This window comes from Haemorhous mexicanus, chromosome 1, assembly GCF_027477595.1.
Source record: "Haemorhous mexicanus isolate bHaeMex1 chromosome 1, bHaeMex1.pri, whole genome shotgun sequence".
Taxonomy (NCBI): Eukaryota; Metazoa; Chordata; class Aves; order Passeriformes; family Fringillidae; genus Haemorhous; species Haemorhous mexicanus.
The window spans coordinates 94,891,088-94,904,538 of record NC_082341.1 but is presented as its reverse complement, the minus strand read 5'-3'; the positions used below and the strand labels follow the sequence as shown (position 1 = coordinate 94,904,538).

The following is a 13,451-nucleotide window of genomic DNA, read 5'->3' as shown; positions in this document are numbered from 1 at the left end:
ACACGTGAATTACTCACTCAACCACACTCAGACTGGGACATCTTAGAAAATAAACAGACATACAGCTTCAAGATCTTGGTAAATTGAAGAGCAAATAAGCTTTTAAACTTAATCACCATCAGCTTTTTTGGGATTTTAGTATTAAATGTCTCAGCTGGGTCAAGTCCCAGGTCAGAAAATCTGATATGGATTTGACACCTTGCTCCTTTTAAATGAGCAGCAAAGGACAGAGTCTCCTGCAGACTGCAGTGCTCCAAACTCCATCACTGTGGAAGGAAGCACCACACAAAATTTTGCTCTCAGTTACATCATTACAACTTTGACAGCATAACTGGGCCAAAAATATGATAGCAGGATTTGTGCGTGGGGGTTTTCGTTTTGGGTTTTTTTTTTTATTTTTCATAGGCAAGGTTATGCTGTGGCATGGTGAGAAATACAAGTGGACACCTCAGTACCAACAGCTTTATATGGCCAGTACAGTAGAGCCTCTAGCCCTTGGGAATCCAGTACAGGAGAAACCTCACAGATGTGATTGAAGGAAAAAACGTCAAGAGAGTCAGAAACCTTCCCGGCCCCAGGACTCCAGTGTGCTGGACATGTGTGTATGATGCCTTTGAGACGTGACATGCATGCTGAGCTACACTGCAGATATATTCTGAGTCCATTTTAAACTTCCTTCTGCTGTGTTCTCCCTGAACATTGTTCCTCTTTCTTGCAGAGTTAGCCCAGGCCAGCCTCCCCTGTCCCTCAGAGCCCATCTCCTGCACGGGGAGCTGCACGCCTCCAGCTGCTGGTAGCATTCCCACCAGCGTTACCACAGCAGCACAAACAGCAAAACACTAAACACAAGGATGCTGTGTGGGCAAAGTCCCTGCATCCTCTGGCTTCCTGAGCAGCCTTTATGCAGCTGCCAGGCCCCTGGAGGAGCCTGCAGAGTTTGGGCTTTTGTTCCATCTCCTTTTCCAGCTAAGCCTGGCATTTTTCTGGGAGAACTAAGATAATCTGTGCAGAATGAGTAGTCAGCAGTGGTTATACCAACTTTATGCAGAGAGGATTTTTAGTGGCCATTCTACTCAGGAAGAACATAACTTAGGCTGTTTCCCCAAATATACTTCTCTGTAACCTTTGACAGGCACATTTGTCCATCTTATATATCTGCCTGGGCTCCACCCTTGCATTGCATAAGCCATTCTTCCAAAGATAATTCAACACACAGGAATTCACATGGAAGTATCTTTCAATGCGGCTCTGAGTGAAGAAGCATGTGAATAGCATGTGTGTTGCTTTTGGCTTGTTTTCAGTTTATTTTCACTTCCTTTGGACATATCTGATCTTCAGAAATTAAGGAGTGATACAGACTTCATTTCCTATTAGCTGACTACAGCTATAGATTGGATTGACATAAACTGATAAGTTAATTTGGCAAGATATCAAAAAATCAGCCAAAAAAGATGACAGGCAGTTCCCTGGAAAACAGATTTCCTTAAATAAATCTTTTGTTTTGACAGCATGACAGCTCTGTTCAAGAACTGTATCTGCATTGGAACAGTATATTTTGATTTCTCCAAGACATGCAATTTAACTGTACATGACTTTTTAATTCAAAATGTGCATTTACTGGAACTTACAAAGAGTGTGTTAGATAGATGAGAAATTGATTCCCTGTTAGGTTTTGAAAAGATAGCTGTTCATCAGGAGATAGCTAGGGCTGTTTTTCTTATGATCCACCTGAGACCAGTTCTTAGTCTGACGTGATTTAATATGTTAATTCACAATCCAAACAAAAGAAAAGTTTTGCAGGCAAATTCGAGAAGTGATTAAAAAAAGTTGCTAACAGGGAATCACCCTGCTTTGAGGATGATCATTAATTTAAAAGTCTAAGTCTAAAAAAATGCCTTCTGACATGATCAAACAAAACATTTAGATTTGAAAAAGAAAAAAATGAAAATAAAAAAAATGAGACTAAGAATGAGCGAGTGTCTGGGAAAACTGTTTCAAATAAAGCCTTTTTAAATATTCCTCCTAGGCAACCACCACATTTTTGTCTTCTCAAGACAGAGAACAGATATTTCCCACATCTTCTCATCAGCACACATAACACCACAGTGCTGCTCTTAGACAGCAAGAATGAAATATATTAATTGTACAATATTTTTTCAAATCTGAAATCTAAGTAAGCCATCCTGAAAGTGTATTTGACATTTCATAGCTGAGAAACAGAGGTCATAAACAAGCAAATGAACAAAAAAAACCCGACCTTCTCTACAAATATAATTTGTGGTTGAAATATCTTTGTTTGGTTCTAAGAGAAAGTTCATTTGCTTTTAAAATAAAAAAAAAGGTAGTTATTAACTGCATGAGAGAAAATTAAAGTATAAGCATAAAAGTGGGGGGGGTGTTGAGGGTTTTTTTTGTTTGTTGCTGAGTTATTGTTTGTTTTGGTTTGATTTTTTTCATTGATTTTTGGTTTTTTTTTTTTTTTGGTTGGTTTTTTTTATGTTTTTTAATAAAGGCTTAGACCACTGTATTTTTGTCACATGCTCTTGTAGAGTTAATAAGTTAATAAATTAATAAATCTGTATTTGGGCTTTGGGAATGTAATACAAATATTACCTAAAGAAGCAGCCTAACATAAGATATTCAAAATACACAAAAGATATGAAACTATTATTAAAATAGATAATAATGCAAAGGGAGAAGTGCAAAAAAGATAGCTTCTATTATGTCCCTTAGAAATTTACATTTGCAAGCAGCTGTTTAGGAATACTATGTGACTATGTCAAAGTTTAGAAGTCTGTTTATTCTATTCTAGGAGAAACAACATATTCAATACACTTATTTCTTTCTAAGAGATGTAAAATCCATTGTAGTGGCTAATTTACTATTTTTTCCTTAAAAAGCTGTCTTTGCCAATGGAATTTCTAATGGCTTCCATGGAGTTTGCTCCAAATACCTGGTGAAATAAGGCTACAGAGCACAGAAAACCCCAGCCCATATTCCCTTTAAGGGAAGAGAAAGTTTTCACACATGGACTGAATAACATGACCCTACAGCACTAGACCCTCACATTTCTATGAAAAACATGCCATGTGACTAACTACAGGCTGGTTTTCCCATGTTCTGACCATTCTGGTGTGTCTTAGATGTCAAAAACCCCCAAATATCTTAGTTTTTCCCATGCAAGATTTTAGGGAGACAAATGGCATTAAGCACAAGGCACACGGAAATGCAACATTACAGATAGCTAGACCTTTGGTTCAGGTATAAAGTTTTGAGTTTCTTGTTGACTTCACATAGCAACAGGTAGAAAACCAACAGCTCCCAAAAAGCAGGTCCAGACTTCCAAAGATGTACCAGGCTTAGCAGAAAAAAATTCTTAAAAGACTCAGGTTTTTGTTTATAAGCTTAAATCTCCAGCAGGTTGACTTCTTGGATCAATCCAAGATATCACTTAGTTTTGAGCTGAAAAGCATCCCCCACTGAGGCATAATTTGACCCTTTACAGATAGAATGGACCCATTCAGTGCTCTGTTTGCCTTTTTAACCTGTCAGATACACACCCTGCCTGGTCTGGGCAAGAGCTTAATCCTGCAAATGCAGGGAGGCTGGTCCTCCACACAGTCCTTTCCTGAGACCACGGGGTAACTCAGGGGCTTCAGGGGGGTCACTGCTGATTCATGCCACCAGAAGGTGCAATTAGTGGGCCCAGCTCATCCATCCTGAGGTATTACATGGCTTCCTTCCTCCTATGGATTTAGTTCCTTTGGGCTTGATTTGATTTCTCTGTGCAATTTCTCCAGCCCCAACAGCGCCGCATGTCACATTTCTGTGAATTTGACAGCCAAACCAAACTGAGACTGAGAAATCTCTCTCTCACACACATGCAAATACAATGACACACAGTAAGAAGTTAAATTTTGTACGCAAAACTGAGCGATTTGAGAGGTTCAGTGACTTCTTAAGTCTTCCATAAAAGGCAATTTCATTTTAACCCACTATGATTCCCATTCTCTATTTAACATTAAAATGAACAACAGAAAAAAAAAGACCAATCCATGAAACAAAACCAATAATTTATATTGCTGAGGTTACAGCCAAGCTTAAAGTATTGTCATCCTGCTTTTTAAAAAAGCTTTTAATAGGACACTAGGCAGCAGAAAGGAAAGTGTGTTTTGGTTGGTGTTTTTTAATAGCACAGATATTTTAACTCCAGGTTTCATTTAAACTCTGTCACACTCATTTGGTTATGAGCTTCTAAGTCAGCTCAACAGGACACTGTGGTAAGGTTGATTTTTATCTCTCTTGTTTTTTGAATATACAAAGCAGAGAGTAGAAAACAAGGCAAAAGTGAAAACATCTCTCCACAGGTAAACTGCATTTTGCTGACATCCCTGTCCTATTCTGCTCCCAAAAATGAACACAAAGCCCTGTGCAAGGTGATATTTTTACAAACAGAACAAAGACAATCCTTCAGTCTGGAGTAAATTTTAAATAACCTCCCCATGAAGCAAGCTAGGCCATTCAAAAAGCAATATTTTTTTAGTTGAAAGGGTTTTGTTGGTTTTTGGTTTTTTTTGGTTTTTTTTTTTTTCCACTGGATTTTGTTCTGGCAGTGCACTAAAGTGGCTTCAGGACATACCAGTTCCATTTCTACATTTGCTTAATATTTTGTTCAGACATGTCCAGTCCACACTTAGTTACCCGACTTTATTACAGTCAACTACATTTCTACCTTTCTGTCATACTCATCTTTAGCATGCTGGAAATCTGACTTGGTTATTTCACTAGTCTTTTGAAACACTCCCAGGCAGTTAAAAAGCCAAATGTACAGATTTTGTTTGGTTTATTATCTGTATTATATTTTCTGGTAAAAAAAAAAAAAATTCTTGTTCACAAAGAGGTTCCGTGCTTTCAGGAAGGAGGGATGGATTTGAGTATATTCCCACTGTACCCTAATTTCAGCTGATATTTGGATAAAGTAGCAGAAAGCGTGCCAGTGTCAGGAAAAACCGTCATTGCATTGTTAAAAAAGCCTAAATTGTTAGTTTTAATCACACCACGTCTTTCTTGAAAATGCTTTCTTTCCACTCCAGTCTGCTTCTCTAGTAACTAAATCAAAGCTCGTTGTTCACGTTCTCTACCACACAAGCAGCTCCACACCACAGCACTTTGAAAATACAAACAGAAAGTCAAAGATTAAAGCAAGTTTCTTCAAGCAGCTTTTATATCAGAGTTGTGCATAAAAGCATCCTTTCTTTTGCTTGCAAGCACGCTAACCATATTTCAATTGCATGCCTACAATATAAAGTTAATAGCTTCCTTATTTCCTTCTTTCAGCATTTCCCCTCTACTCCCTCTGTCTTTTCAATTATACAACCTAGATAATTTCTTTCATTTCCTTCCTCCAGTGCCCTGTTTTCGTTTCTTATACAAAATCATATTGGGTCACTTACACTTTTCTTGAGGATAAGCACACGATAGCAGCATCTCTTGCTCCACCATGGTGCTGTCTATTGCAGAGGTCAGTGGTCCCTTGAATAGCGCTTTAAGAAAATATTTGGGAAAGCTGAGCTCACTCATGCAGGCTTCTGATCTTCTCCAGTACTCTTGGCTTCTCTGTGTGCTGTCACATGTTAGCCTCCCTCCTGAGAAACCTGTGAAACGGGTCTGGCAACACACAACTTGTGTGTCAGAGGAGTTTTAATTGATTCATTGCAACAGGTACCCACCCTCATTAAAAAAAAAGCTGTTGAAAGGAGCAGCCTCTTAGCGCCTCGTTTGAAATTACAGAACCTGCCCAGTGTCACAGCTGGTGCACTTTAAAGGGAAACTACTTGCTGGGTTTGCGAATGCACAGGAAATAATTTCAAATCAATCTTAACGTGCCAAAAAAACCACAAATAGCGGTAGAGTTCGGAGCCTTCTGCACTGTGGGAATGCAGGAATCCTTCAGCTGTGCAATGAGGTGCTGAGGGCTCCCACTGCACCTCTCCAAGGCACGATGTCCTGTGGGACCAAGCAGCTCCACATTGCTCTACAGAGTCCTGTCCCCATGATCAGCCACTCTGATTGCTGCTGAAGGGGAAAAATTGTGTGGGCCTGATTCCTGAGGAATGCATCTTCAGGAACACGAGGTTGTTAGTGCCTCAGTGCTTGCAGGGAGGATTCCTCCATGCAGCGGCCATGGAGCTTGCTCTGCCTTTCAGCAGCCCCTGTCTACCCACCCAAGGTTCAGTGAGGAGCCTCCAGCACTGCTCTGCAAGCCCCTCTCAGATCAGCTGCCATTTACCTGCTACCCCTGTGACCAAGAACAACTGCAGGTGGACCCTGATTCTGACCCCATATCAGCTTCACATCAGGGTGCATCTTGTGTACTCCCATAGCAGTTCCCTACTGCTTTTACAAGCTGGTGATACCATCTCCAAGGGAGGCTGGGGTTAGCAAGGAAGCAAAAAGCAGGAGACATGGGATTTATGCCTGACTCTGCCTCTAATTTGTCCTGTCACCTTGGGCAAATTGCTTTACCTCTTGGTGTTTCTGTTTCCCCATCTCTACCACGTGCATAATTACAGTTCACTTTCTTTGGGAAATGCTTTGAAATCTCTTTACAAAATGTAGCATGAAAAGGGAAGCTATCATTATAGGACACTTGTAAAATATTGGGATGTGGCGGACAATAAACACCGAGCATATGAGATTTTAAACATATAAAGTGTTTTGTTTAAGAAGAACTTGACCTTATTGTAATAATAATTTTTAAAAAGAGATACTCTACAGACAAAAGCTCAGAGTCTATTTTCACAGCAGAATAATGGAGAAAAATCTAAATCAATTCTCACTTCTAGGATCACTACGCCCTCCTGGAAATAACAATTCCACCAGAGGCTTCTCACTGGAAAATTATATAATGTGGCAATTTCCTGCTTTTCTTTCACCTAGGCTAATAAAATCTCTCATTTTACAGCCTGTGACTACTTGCATTATACTCCATAGTTCTAAATCCTCACCCTCATTTTCTTTCTCTCTCTTTGAAAACTGAAACTCAACCACGCTTACAAAGATCATCTTTGTTTTATTTTATTCATGTGCAGGTAAGATTGAACAGATTGATGCAAAGGTGGGTTTTCCAGAGGGTAAATTCACTCATATGGGAGCCTTATACTTCTTTTAATACTTCCGTGAACAAAATGAAAGGGGTGCCCAGAGAAGTTGTGGCTGCTCCATCACTGGAAGTGTCCAAGGTCAGACTGGTCAGTACTATAAGGAACCTGGTCTAGTGGAAAATTTGCCTGCCCACAGCAGAGGGCTTGGGTTAGATGATCTTTAAAGGTCTCTTCCAACCCAAACCATTTTGTGGTTCTGTGCCTGCTTTCACCCACTTCTGCAGTGTTGCTCTTCGAGGAGCCTTCCTCAATGGGGAGCATTATAAAGGGCACAACAGTGAACTTATTTTCCCCTGGACATTAGAGCAAATAATTTTTCACCTGCTCTGCTTGGGGAGACAGCCATAGCTGGGCTGTGAGAAAAGCAAGAGGATCTGCTTTGGCTTTCCTGCCTGTGCTTCTGCTGCCATAATCCATGTACTTTCACCATCAGGCTGAAGGCATCTCACATAATGGCAACATTCTTGAGATGATACACTGAGGACTCACATAAGCTTGAAAAGTAAAACAAATTTGCAAAAGCTTTCAGGACTTATATTGTTTGTGTGGTCTGTGAAAAAGCAAAGTTACTGCCTTTTCCCTCTGCATCATCTTTCTGTAGGACAGTTCTCAATAGATATTTATTTTTCCACTGTCCTGCTTATACTAAATCCTTAACATGGGTGATAGCCCAGAGATTAGGCTGGGCAATGCTGAACTGAAGATAAGTGGATGTGGAGAAATAGCTTTTTGTGAAATGCCCTTTGATTGCACTCAATACTGACACATTCCAAAAGCTTACCTGAGTCTTGAAACATAATTCTCTACATGACTTAACACGGCCAGCCAGCATTATTATAGACCAAGACAATCATGTAATGCATGTAATAAATGCATAACCTACTTGCTTCTTACTCCATAATCCACTAACTTCAGAGTCATGTTCTAGGATGTCCTAAGGTTACTGCACTGACAATTTATAGTATGAGGTGAATAACTTAGGGCTGCAAGCTCAGAAACTCTTGGAAGAGCGTTTGCAGAGGAGTGTGTGTTCATTTGCACTGTCTGAACACATGTAGTTGCAGTAGGTGACTTCTCAATAATCACGTTCTCAAATGAAGCACATTACCAAACCCATATTGGGCAGCAGATAAGCATAGTTTGAATGCCAGTGGAAGGAACTGTTATAAAAAGAAGAAAAGCTCTCTGTAGAGAGATAGTACAAGAATTTCACAGGCAATATTTTAACTTTTTTTTTCCTCTCGGTGTAAGTATTCCTGTGAATGAAATATGTAAGGAATTAAAAGAGTTCCTCAGTCTTTGGAAATCAAAGGTACAGTCTGAGTCGTTTCCAACTTTTTACAGCACAGAAGTGAAAACTATCAATTGAAGCTGTGCTGTTTGTTTGAGGTAACACTTGTATGAGTGAATGCATTTGATTAAACACCAAATCTGAAAAACTTCTAATAAGTTAAGTGAACCAATATTGTCAAGCTCAGCCAGAACACCAGGAAGAGTGAAATTTACATAAAGGAGCATTCTGTTGCAATCACAAAATTAAGAGTGTGAAGTGGTATCAGCCATCCATGTCTTTGGACAGACTCCAAACATTCAAAGTGATGCATACATTTCTATGTCAGTTACTGCCAAGTGTTCAAATGGCAAACATCCCATAATTGCAGTCCTCGACCTTCCAAGAGGCTCGTATCTATAATTATAACCATTGTCTGAAAAAAAATCAAAACAAACTGGGCAATTGATGCTTGTCTCCACTTCTGTCACTGAAATGACAAAATAACCAAGTCGTGCTCTTACCTGCTTCCTTATGCTGCTACATTTGCCCTCCCCTCAGTATCTTGCTGTAACCTATAATCATGTGTCATTAAATTTTTGTGGAACTGATCAAAGCTTGTTCAGTTGAAGGCTGATTTGGGAATATGCCAGAAATCTGAGGGTGGACCCTAACTGGCATCCAATGGATCAGGTTTATGCAACTGTTTCTTTAAACAACACAGATTTTCCACTACAGGTAATGACTCTGTTATCCAGGGCTGTGTGAACACCAAGCCTTGAACACGTTGGTGCAGAGAGGCATGTTATGGTGTCACCCAGATCATTTGGGTAATCTTTGCCTTTCTGTTCCAACTGAAGAACCTTAAGATGCCTAATTTACACAGCAGGACAGTGTTTGTTTGAAAAAAGATTTCTGGCATTGTTGCACAGGTTACAGGACTGGGGCGAGCAGAGGAAAGGGAGCCAGAGCTCTCTTTGGAAGAGGTGAAGCTCACTTGGTGAGAAACTGTGCTGAAACTGCTGCCTTGCTCTGGAAGCAGAGAGCTGAGAGGTTATGAAACACAGAGATGCCAACCATGGCACTAGGGGAGCACACTTCCACATCACCTGTGTGCAGGTGAGAGGCACAGCACACACTGGTACCAGAGCTGCTGCGTGTAAAAGGCTTTAGGAAGTGCAATCTTGTTCCATCTATGTGTTTAGAGGAGGGGCTGTATCCCGAATTCCAGACATCTCTGGTGTAAATCCGTGTGTGTGAGGTGGTCAGTCCAGGCTGTCTCCACAGTCATGGAGAGAACCAGGCATGCTGGGGGCATAGGTCATGTGAGCTGTTCCAGACACATCCTTCAGGAGGAGCTGAGCCATGCCCTCGTTCCCTTTGTGCACTGATTCACTCTCCCTTGTCTGTAAGAGGAACTTCCCCACTACCAGCTCTGAGGTGAGCTTCCACTTTTACTAAGGTGAATGCTGCTTTCCAGATGCTGCACAAAACCATAAAGGTTCCATTTGTTTTTCTAATCCACCTTTCTATCCAGCTATTTTCTCAGACAAGGGGATGAATAGTTTCCACTAAGCTGTGCCCTGCAGACTCCAGGAGGACCCTGGGACCATAAAAGCCAGAGGAAGCACACTGCAATACACAGCAATAGCAGTGCTGAACGTGTCACTGCCTAGCAGTAAAATTAGGGGACCTGCATAGAACTCCTGAAATTATCCTAAACCAAGATTTTCTGAACAAGATATTAAACTGTTGGAAAATTTTTAGGTTATTTTTGTTATTTGTTTGTTTATTTTTAAAATTTAAATTAAACAGCAACTCAATGTTGATTTCTCAAAATCACAAACCAAATGCCATCACATACTTTTAGAAAAAATCTAGCTCAAGCATCCACTGGCAGGGTAATTTCTGTGTGATGTGTATCTGCTGTCAGATACAATGCAGATTTCTGAAGAGCAGAGTGGTAAGATAACTTGATACACTGGCTACTTCACCTGGAGTCATTTCAATGAATGCAGCTTTAAATACCAGCCCATTCAACACTACTATCAAAGCTTTTCCTTCTAAACTTCCAGTTCCTTAAGGTAAATGAGCAAATCCCAGCAGGTTGAAAGGACCATGGGAATGAAGTCAGCCTGCAAAGTTGCTGCAGAAACTTGAAGGGCTCCAGGGACAAAAGGCTGGGAGGAAGTGATGTGCTTTCCCACTCTCTGTGAGGGTGATGCAACCTGTTGTTATCCAGTGCCACTTTTTTTTCCCTAGCTTCAGCTCAAGGGATCAACAAACACACCTGAAGGCAGCAGGGATGTGTTTAAACAAAGGGCATTTGAACAGATTCAAACCTCAGACTTAAACTGGCAAACAAAAAGACTGCATAAGGGAAAAAGGAGGCAGCTGTAGTAATTGCAAGGGCAAAACCATGCAGAATAATGAACCCAGCAATAAACTGCTGCCAGCACACACAGCTTTCCAGTTAAGTCTGTAGGCTGTTCCACTGCCAAATCCTGCCTGTTGAGGGGCACACAATCAGGTAGAACATTTTTTTAAGGACTAAGTTCTTTTTCCAACTGGTTTTCTCTCCATATTTGGTTATGTTGTGGTGTGAGTGTTTGGCTGACTGGCTGGTGAGCCAAGAGGGCCGATGCCTGCATTTGGTTTTGCTGTATGCTCCCACTTGCAGCAGTTCCCCTCACAGCCCCACTGACTGGCTTCATTACTTGCAGCCTTGGATTGCTCAGGTCTGTAGCTCTTTGTTTTGCCAGTAGTGAGTCATGCTACTCCAGTATGGATGAAATAACGTCAGATGGAAACTGTGAAAACTCCATCTTACTGTCAAAATTTCATACTCTGGAGGTAAAGATTGTTCTTGATGAAAAAAGTAGGGAGAGGTAGATATTCATGTATGAGCTCTGGAATTCTTTATAATGAAAAATAAGGGCAATATACAAGAAGTTCTCTTTTAATGTTCCTACATTAAACAAAAAAGGAAGGACTTTATTTGTTGTTTCCATTCAAAATGTATTGATAGAGAGCAATGTGTCCACCAGTGGTTGTGCTTGGACCATTTTCCACAGTTAATCTCTGCCAATCGCCCTAAAACAAAGGAGTCAAGAAGCCAAATTAATGTAGCTCAAAAAGGGAGGATAGCTGGAGAAGAGAAGGCGGAGATATATCCCTTCGTTGTGGAAACCTCAGTTAGGTGCCCCCCTCAGAGCGCATTTGTGGCTGGTTCCATCTCTTAGAGTTTCTGAGAGTACATCAGGGACCAGGAGCCTCCTGGAGCAGTACAGGGGTAGGTGTAAGCAAAGCTGGCTAAACCCCCTGTTGGGCATGTTCCTCTTGCAGCTTATAATTTTAAGTGATTGTCTGGAATTTAATCTATTTTTCAACTACAATTAGCATAAACTGGCACTTCCTCACCCTTAGTGCTGAAACTTATTTTTGTCATGAAGAAAAAAACCAGAGAGGTATAATAACAAGAGGAAGAGGGTAGTCTTGCCTATTAGTCAGTGCATGTAGCCAGGTTCTTTTAAAAAACAATAATTAAGCACAAACAGACTAGATCATAGTATCATTGAATATCCTGAATTGGAAGGCACCCACAAGGATAATTGGAGTCCAATTCCTGGCCCTGCACAGGACATCCCCAAGAATCACATCATATGCCTGAAAGCCTTGTCCATGCTTCTTGAACTCAGGCAGGTTTCATGTTGTGACCACTCCCCTGGAGAGCCTGTTCCAGTGCCCAGCCACCCTCTGGGTGAAGAACCTTTTTCTAATAACCATCCTAAACCTCCCTGACACAACTTCAGGCCATTCCCTTGGTCTTGTCACTGGTCACCACTGAGAAGGGATCAGTACCTGCTTTTCCTCTTCACCTTGTGGGGATGTTGGAGACTGTGATGAGGTTTCCTCCCAGTCTCTTCTCCAGGCTGAACAGACCAAGTGACCTCAGCTGCTCCTCTTTTGGTTTCCCCTCAAGGCCCTTCACCATCTTTGCTGCCCTCCTTTGGATGCTCTCTAACAGTTTAACATCTTTCTTGTATTGTGACACCCAAAACTTCACACAATATTCAAGGTGAGGCTGTCCCAGTGCAGAGCAGAGGGGACAATCCCCTTCTTTGCCTGACTGGCCATGCTGTGCCTGATGCCCTCCTGGACAGGGTTGGCCCTCGTGGCTGCCAGGGCACTGCTGGCTCATGGTCAGCTTGGAACTGACCGGGACCCCCATGTGCCTTTCTGTGGTGCTTCTCTCCAGTATCCCATTTCCCAGTTTGTATGTTCATTTGTCCCATTCTGGGTGCAGAATTCAGCACTTGTCTTTATTGAACTACATATGGTTGGTAGGTAATTCCAATCTTTGCAGGTAATTCCAAATGATAGGCAGACACTAGAGGACACACTGAGGGTATTAAATGTACAGGAAATTCCTAGTATGATTTTGTAGGTCAACTGAAAGATGGGGATTATTCCGAGTGGAGGGCAAAAATGCAACCACAAACATTCATTAAAAAAAATCATAAAACTGATCATTTAGGGTGTAGGAGGTTGCTCAGAGTTAGCTGGAGGGTTTAATTACCCTGCATTTCTTGGATGAGTAAGCTTCTTGACTTCTTTTCAATGTGCTGACCAGAGGACATATGTAAGCTTCACTGTATTTAGTAAATACCTTAGGGTAGACGAATTCCAAGTGACATCCCCATGGTTTCATACAGCAAAATGGTGACATGTCATCACCACCATGTTATCATCACACAAATTGTCAACATGGCCATGTTATTCACTACTGAGTGTGACACCTTAATGACATGGAGTGACATTTTGTTCCTTTTCTGCACCTGTAAGTCCCAGAAGCGTGGCTCCTTCCTAGCCTAGTTTTAAGTCCCATCAATCCTTTTGTACTGACACTCAAGCATGACTCTTGCACACACACTACAAAGCAAAAAGTCCCTACTAAGTTTGTCTCAAAATTTTATGAAAGCCTAACACAGAAGGAACTGGCCACCCAAGGATCCTGA

General features: G+C 41.2%; 1 protein-coding gene across 3 annotated transcripts in view; it reads right to left on the bottom strand.

Annotated features, from left to right (window-relative positions):
- PTPN3 (protein tyrosine phosphatase non-receptor type 3) overlaps positions 1-5,665 on the bottom strand; it is a 161,558-nt gene extending 155,893 nt beyond the window's left edge. Inside the window, exon 1 of one of the 3 annotated variants that reach the window (XM_059856658.1) lies at positions 5,454-5,665. In XM_059856658.1, the coding sequence (XP_059712641.1) occupies positions 5,454-5,580 (127 nt within the window). In that variant the 5' untranslated portion in view covers positions 5,581-5,665. The remainder of the gene's footprint in view (positions 1-5,453) is intronic. The other 2 variants (XM_059856649.1, XM_059856668.1) reach the window with 2 other exon arrangements.
- Between the last annotated feature and the right edge of the window lie 7,786 nt (positions 5,666-13,451).